General features: G+C 36.6%; 1 protein-coding gene across 1 annotated transcript in view; it reads left to right on the forward strand.

The window, feature by feature from the left end:
• Positions 1 to 7,788, forward strand: part of PPP1CB (protein phosphatase 1 catalytic subunit beta) — a 29,152-nt gene extending 21,364 nt beyond the window's left edge. Inside the window, exons 7-9 of the mRNA XM_056125303.1 lie at positions 1,283 to 1,434; positions 3,684 to 3,818; positions 6,007 to 7,788. Of these exons, the coding sequence (XP_055981278.1) occupies positions 1,283 to 1,434; positions 3,684 to 3,818; positions 6,007 to 6,111 (392 nt within the window). The 3' untranslated portion in view covers positions 6,112 to 7,788. The remainder of the gene's footprint in view (positions 1 to 1,282; positions 1,435 to 3,683; positions 3,819 to 6,006) is intronic.
• The last annotated feature ends 717 nt before the right edge of the window (positions 7,789 to 8,505 follow it).

The raw sequence follows: 8,505 nt of genomic DNA on the forward strand, positions 1-8,505 counted from the left end.
TTCTAAGACAATCTTTCAATCTTTTCTAAAGGGATGGATCAGTAGAAGGGATGGGTGCAAGGGCGTGGGTTCAGCCTCCAGCACTGCTAAGTGGCCTAGTAGTGGTCGCCAGCGTCACTGGGCTAAGGACTAGTGCATTCTAGCCTGGCATTGGAGCTCGGCTGGCACCCAGGCCCCCCGCCGTGTTGACACCTACTGCAATTAGATTTTTTTCCTTTCCTCTCCCACCTAATTCTTAAACATTTATGATGTCATCTTCTGATTGTAAGCCACACAGTTTTTTAAATGCTTGTTTACAGTAGTTGGAAGTTTAACAATTACCTACTTCTGGGCCAAGAATAATGCTTAGTAGTTACACTATGTGCCTTTCCTGTGTGAAGCATTACTTCAGTCCATGGCATCAGAAATTCAAAGAACATTTCCTACTGCTGATAGTCATATGGGACTCTCTGTGACCCCGGCTTTTGTTTTGATCACCTTTTCATTTTCATTCTCCCCCTGCCCACTTACTGGATATTTGGTTACTCAAGAGTTCATTTACTGACCTTTTCACGCGATGTTCTTAGCATGGTCTTAAGTTTATCATAAGACTTATTTTACAAAATGTGATAGAGACACCCAGATAAAAATGTTTAGATCTCATTCCTAAACCCAGAGCATGCTCTGTAAAAGCATGCTCTTTTACAGATCTGTTTTGATTTTGTTCTACCATAATTGATATAAATCCCCAATCCTTAACAGAAAAAAATTTATTTCCCTCAAATTCATTTATAGATCAGGTACAATCCCAATAAAGCCTTCTGATTCATGGAGTTATGTGGAAACTGATCTTGGAGTTTATGTGGAAGAACAGTGGATTGAGAATAAAAGTTCTAGTGTGTTAGTGGCTTAGGGATAGAGTATGCTGTTGATAGATTACAGTGACCATAAACAGTGAAGGTAGTAGCTATGTAAAGACTGGTTGAATTATGTGGGAAGTGCTGCTGGATCAGTCGGTTATTTGTATTGATAAATTGCAAATTATGTACAAAAGATCAACTAACTTTTTTATGAATGTTCTGTACAGAGTAAGGTAAACACATTTCTAACATGGAGTTAGTACTACCTTAAGTGACCAACCAAAATCTTACTTGTATGTTTTCTGTAAGAAAGAGAAATGAAGTTTGATAGACTGGGATTTTAAGAGCAAGCAATTATAGCTACTAAAGGATAAGAAATGTAATGTAGATGTATCTTATTTTATGAATTTTGTATTTTATTGCTGTGTTTTTATTCTTTTAAGGTTTGCTCTGTGATTTATTGTGGTCTGATCCAGATAAGGATGTACAGGGCTGGGGAGAAAATGATCGTGGTGTTTCCTTTACTTTTGGAGCTGATGTAGTCAGTAAATTTCTGAATCGTCATGATTTAGACTTGATTTGTCGAGCTCATCAGGTATGAAATATAAAATTCTTGGATATTTTAAAGATTTGATACAAGATCATTCCTTACATTTGATGTCCTGAGATCCAAGAATTCTAGTTACAGAAGAAAGGCAGTAGGAGAGGTAAAGCCTGTAACTTGATCTCAGTGTAATCTAGCAATAATATTGGTTTTTCTTTTAACCTTTTCCACCTAAGGAAGTTTCAGAAACATTGTTTTCACTGCACTGAATAAAATGTTTTAATCCATATCTGAAGCTACCTAGTTTTGAACACATTACTTCTTAGAACTTCGAGACTTTGAAACAATACAGATACAGATACTTTCTTAAATAAAAAGTCTTTGCTTTTAGTAGGCGTGTGACTGAATGACTAAGTGAACAAATGAAGAGCTTAGTCCTTAGTTCTACCGACTCTACCTCACTTGAATGGAAATTTTATTATCTAAATTCTGTCATGGTTGACTATATAATACGATGTACCTGGTACTCAGTTAGAAGTTACTTAAAATGTCAATGAGAGGGGTTAGAGTGATAGCACAGCGGGTAGGGCGTTTGCCTTGCACGTGGCCCAACCTAGGTTCGATTCCCAGCATCCCATGTGGTCCCCTGAGCACAGCCAGGAGTAACTCCTGAGTGCATGAACCAGGAGTAACCCCTCTGCATCGCTGGGTGTGACCCAAAAAGCAAAATAAATAAATAAATAAATAAATGAGAGCCAAAGAGAGAACATGGTGGGTAAAGCACTTGCTTTGCACATGACCCGCCAGTAGTGATCTCTGAGTGCAGAGCCAGGAGTTAGTCCTATATATCACCTTCAGGAAAAACGTTACAGTTTTAGAATTACTTGGGCTTTTTGTTTTTTGGATTAATGGGGATTTTTTTGTTGTTACTGCATTTTTCTTTTGGACTTCACTCTTTGTTGGAGGCACCATGCAGTGCTAGGATAAAATCAAAGCCTTCCGCATGCTTTAAAACCATTTAGACTTTAAACCGTTTCTCTCACCCTAGGAGTGTGTTCTAATATTAGTGTTGTGAGACAATTTTGCTTTTTGAAAATACATCACAAAGGTTTTTTGGTTTGTTTTGGGGTCGCACCCAGCAGTGCTCAGGACTTACTCCTGGGTCTGTGCTCAGGGATCACTTCTGGTGGGGCTTGAGGTACCGTATGGGGTTTTGGGGACCAAACCAAGTCAGCCACATGCAGTGCAAGACAGCGCCCTACCCATTGTACTATCGCAGTGGCCCCAATTCTTGCTTATTTTAAGTATTAATGTTTCGCATGTCATTGCCTACCTCTCAGATTTATAATTCTGAGGAGCATGAGTTGTTGGTTAACACAGGAGTTGACAACGTATTCTAATAATGATGTTAATCGTTAAGGAAAATTACTGTTTACATATGTATATGTACATGTATATAGTATATAGGTACAGTTAGATAATCTTTAGCATTTAGAATCTACAGATTCTAAATTAAGCTTGACTTACTGGAATTTCCAACTTCCAGCAACATAATACATATAGAAGCTTAGAATTGAGAAAGTTTTTGCACAGCCATACTTTCATGCCTTTTAAAATGTAAGAATGAATCATTGAGGGGTTAAACTGACAGTGCAGCAGGGAAGGGAGCTTGCCCTGCTTATGGCTACCCCGTGTTCAATCTCTGTTTACCACTTAAAGCCCCCAAAGCATCATCAGGAGTGATGCCTGAGCACAGAGCCCACAGAGCCAGGTGTCAGTCCTGAGCATTGCAGAGTAAGGACGCTAAAATACCAAAACAAAACAGTCTGTAGTTGAATTTTAATGACATCATCTAATAAGTACTTATCTCAACTCCCTGTAGACATAACACACTATTAGTACATTTATTTTTCCTGAAGAGTTTTCAAAGCAGCATGAGTTTGAAACTTTAGTAGTAATAACTTTATTATTTAGGCTGAGACCTTTCCATTGGGGGGTTGCATAAAACACATCATTTTTATGTCCTAAGTAGAGTTTTAGAGTGAAAAATCAAGGTCTTGGAAGATAGCTTAAAGGACATGCTTTGTATTCATTCCATGGTTGTGTTTGATCCAGAGCCCTGCATGGTTCCTAAGCACTGCTGGGCATGGCGCGCTCTCACCCCTCCGACTCCATCTTCCTGAACAAAATTGTCTTGGTCTGTGTATATTAGTTTCAGGTAGTATAGATGATTAAGAATTATCTGTAAAGAATCGCCTTTTCTTCTGACATTAGTATTTCTTCTGAAATTTTTTTGTTAGGTGGTGGAAGACGGATATGAGTTTTTTGCTAAACGACAGTTGGTAACCCTATTTTCAGCCCCAAATTACTGTGGCGAGTTTGATAATGCTGGTGGAATGATGAGTGTGGATGAGACTTTGATGTGTTCGTTTCAGGTATGTAAATAGAAATTTATAACAATCAGATGTCTAATTAACTGTTCCTGGAATTTTTATCAGATTTGTGTTCTTTGAACAAGAAAATCAGTTTAATTCTGAAATGGTAATGTTCATGGGATCATTAGAAATCTCTATTACATAGATTAAAGCAACTTTAATACTTTCTTTTTACATAGGTTATTTTATATCCCTGGCATACATGCCCTATATTTCTCTTTTTACATGTAGAATAGCTTTGCCATCTTTCTTTCATGATACTGTTTTCTTCAGCTAGTACAATTGAATTACAGATTGGCTTCTCATAATTAAAGAATAGTAACCAGTTCTTCATCGGTTGCCATCATGGAATTGAATTAACATTTTTCACTGAGATATTATATAAATAGTTCTAAGAAATGCTTCAAAAATCTTTGAACACATACGTAAATTTTTATTTTGGAATAAAGCTTGATGTTTCAATGTACTTTAAACTCTATATCCACCATAAATACAATTTAAAACATCAAATAGTAATAAGTATCGGTGAGAATGTGGAGAAATTAGAAGCTTTAAATAATTTCTACATGACCCAGAATTTTACTCCTATGTATAACCAAAATATTTGAAAATAGTTACTCTCAAATAGAGTATTGAGTGACATATACCTAGCAGTCAAGTTGTTGAAGTCCTGGCAAAACACTTGAGCATGAGTAAATATCAAAAGCATCTCTGTGAAAAACATCTCTATGGGCTGGAGCAATAGCACAGTGGTAGGGCATTTCCTTGCTTGCAGCCAGCCCGGCCGAGTCGGGTTTGATTCCTCCGCCCCTCTCGGAGAGCCCGGCAAGCTACCGAGAGTATCTCGCCCGCACGGCAAAGCCTGGCAAGCTCCCCGTGACGTATTCGATATGCCAAACACAGTAACAAGTGTCACAATGGAGACGTTACTGAGTCCGCTCGAGCAAATAGATGAATAACGGGAGGACCGTGACTGTATCTCTATGAAAACGAGTTACAAAGCACCATGTATTAATGGTTTTATTGATAGTTTAGCTAGAATAATTATCTAATAAGTAGAATAGTGATTGCCTGGAGTTGAGGGAGGTTTAAGGAATAGAGAGCAGAAATGGCTCATAAAACATAATGGCTTTATGGAAACAGTCTTTGTGTTTGAAAAAGGTCACCTAATTAGTGGTTATACCTACTTAAATATATTAAATGCATCAATTATAAATTCGTTTTAGAACAAAATGGATTATGTAAAACAAAGAAATGTTAAGTTTACACTTTTGTTAATTTGAGGGGGCCTGCTTTGGGGGCCAGTTGTCTCTGACCTATTCTTAGCCTGGCTCTGCCATCCTGATGGTTTCGTAACTTCAGCTTAGAGGAGATGTTCTTGGGGGCCACCAGGGTCACACCAGCAGTGCTGGGGGAGTTGCACATACAGTCGTGCTTGCAAAGCGCGTACTCCAGCCCTTTGAGGTAACCTCTAGCCTTTAAATATTGTGCTCTTTTTAAAGCTCTATTTAAACTTAACAAATTAAGGTAAGGTTTGGACTGGATGAAGAGTACGGGAATTAAGGCACACTTACCTTGCACCCGCCTGACCCCAGTGTGAATCTGGGCACCACAGATGGTCTCCTGAGTACCTCTAAGAGTAACGGACCCTGAGCATTGCTGTATATCATCTGAAAAAAGCAAAGTCTGGGGACCCCTAACTAGAGTTTTAGAGCACATACCTAGCACACATGAAGTGGTGCATTCATTTCCAACATGGACACCTTTAACCTCTGGTACAATCCTAAAACTATTGTGGCCCCTATAAAAATTTTAAATGTGGCTAGTTGTCCTGCCACAGTGGTAATATGGTGAGAACTTTCATCCCTTAAGCGTTATTTTCACACAGGAGACACTAATTTGTGTGTGTGTGCAGGGGTGGGGGGGGGGGAGGATTAAGGATTGATAATTGATAGGATTTGTCTAATTGAGTTTCTCTTACTGAGTTACTGTATGATCAATGGATTGTGAGTTGCAGTACTCAGATATTCCAACAGATATGCTCTTTAAAACAAATATTTGTGGAGCTTTTTTCTACTTGTCTGCATGTGAACTTTTAGAATTCATGTAATCATTTCTTGAGAAACCCATCTTTGAGGTGATTTTCTTGATTGCTAAATAATACTCTTAACAAATATTTGCTTTTAAGATATTGAAACCGTCTGAAAAGAAAGCTAAGTACCAGTATGGTGGACTGAATTCAGGACGTCCGGTCACTCCACCTCGAACAGCTAATCCACCGAAGAAAAGGTGAAGAAAAGGAGCTTGAAAGAAACCATCAGCTTTGTTAAGGACATACTTCATAATATATAAGTGTGCACTGTAAAACATCCAGCCATTTGACACCCTTTATGATGTCACACCTTTAACTTGAAGGAGACGGGTAAAGGATCTTAAATTTTTTTCTAATAGATGTGCTACACTGTATTGTAATAAGTATACTCTGTTATAATACTCAACAAAGTTCAATCCAAATTCAAAATTACCCATTCAAGTTACATTTTCACGTATCACACTTTTTTAAAGTTGAGAAGCATCCCAGTAAACTAGATGTGATAGTTAATGCAGATGAAAGCATGATGATCCATCTGTGTAATGTGGTTTTAGTGTTTGCTTGGTTGTTTAATTATTTTGGGCTTGTTTTATTTTGTTTGTTTTTGCTAGAAAAATGGCAAGTATTTTAATTTTTCCCTAATCATTTTAAAAAGTGAAATGTGGGAAGGAAATGTTTTTAAAAGTGAAATGTGGCTTTAAAGACATTCAGACATTCACTATTATTTTCTCTGATATTCTCATGTACCCAATCTTATTAAGGAAACTGCTTCATTACATTAAAAGGAATTGAGAAAAAAAAAATTTAATGTGGAAACTTCAGTCTGGTGATTTAATCAAACAGTTTGGGCAAACTCTACAGCTGACAGTAAATATTTCGCTTTATACAGAAGTTGCCACTGATTTTGAATTTGTGCACTCTAATATTTAACTTATTGATGCTCTATTGTGCAGTAGCATTTCATTTAAGATAAGGCTCATAGTATTACCCAACTAGTTGGTAATGTGATTATGTGGTACCTTGGCTTTAGGTTTTAATTCGCACGCAACACCTTTTTGGCATGCTTAACTTGGTAACACCCTCACCTGCATTGGTTTTGTTTTTTGGGTTTTTGTTATTTTTTGATTTTAGATCCATGGAACAGGAGAATCCTTTTTTGACAAGCCTTGGAGAGCTGACAATTTTTTCCCCCTCCCTCTAAAAAGGATATATTTAAATGAATGCTGGTCAGTGGGACATTATGTCAACTGTGGGTATTGGGTGCTTAACTGTCTAATATTGCCACGTGAATGTTGTATACGATTGTAAGGCTTATGTCACTAAAGATTTTTATTCTGATTTTTCATGATCAAAGTTCATTATGATAATGTATAGACATGCTTTGTAGTGACTAGTAGCAATAATTTCTGTACATGATCAAGGGTTTATTGCACCATTTCTTTTTTTTTTTTTTCCTTAAGAGTTGGTATTAACAAAAGACAAGTAGAAAAGCCAACAAAGATTTTAGGAGGACATTCAGGACAAAGATTTGTTGATTGTTTGGATGCAACACTTTCGGATGTGATGCTAAAAACTTATTGAGCATTGTCAAATTTGTAAGCTTCACAAGGTGGACATCATATTTATAATGCCCTTATATATGTGCTACCATAGATGTGAAATTCCTGACCTTAATGTTGTCTTTGAAAATGTTGAATTGAGAATTCTGTTAACTTACATTTTATGAATTGGCATATTATATTACTGCAAGAGATTTGGTTTTCAGCACAGTGCAAAGTTCTTTCAAATGCATATGTCTTTTTTTCTAATTCCATTTTGTTCTAAAGCACATTTTAAATGTAGTTATCTCATTTAGTAAAAGTTGTCTAATTGATATGAGGTCTGAGTGATACTTTATTCTCTCTTTTTCCTAACAGTGAGACACTTGAACATGCATTTTATTCTAATGGATTTTTGCTTTGATAGATGTTACGGCACTGATGTGCTGCTTAAGATAAATTAGGTCACACAGGCTTTTCTAATGAGATTTAAATACCTTCCTAATTAAAGTGTAAGTTGAGCAGTTTCTAATACAAATTTAGATCTTAGTTATCCTAGTAACAGGACTAGAAGGTAAATCTGGAAGGTGATGGGGACCATCTTTTATTAATGTCAGTATTGCTCAAACCATTGATTTACATCCTGCCTTTTTTTTCCTAATAATTTATTCAGATCTATAGTGAATATGAAAAAAGACAAGAATATGAATACTGGTCTTAGAGGATAGAAGCCTATGTTTAAAAGCTTAAAAGTCTTGAAAGCTGCTGTCGTATCTGTTCATTATTTACTTAGCAATACTACTGCTTAAATTCATTTCTTAAAAGAAGTGTATCCTATAAGTCCACTGCTGCTAAGTTATATACTTCCATGTTATTAATTTATATCACTACCCTCTTTTTTTCAGTTGGAATTTTTTTACATGCAAATTGAATTTTAGTTGACATGACATTCATTAAGCATACTACATAACTTGCTGAAGCTTTGCGTTGTTTTAATTCTGCCGGGGTCAAATTTTAATCATGTTAAATTGGACTAGTTTGTGCAAAATACTGAGGC

This window comes from Sorex fumeus, unplaced genomic scaffold (genome assembly GCF_029834395.1).
Source record: "Sorex fumeus unplaced genomic scaffold, SorFum_2.1 ptg000006l, whole genome shotgun sequence".
NCBI lineage: Eukaryota > Metazoa > Chordata > Mammalia > Eulipotyphla > Soricidae > Sorex > Sorex fumeus.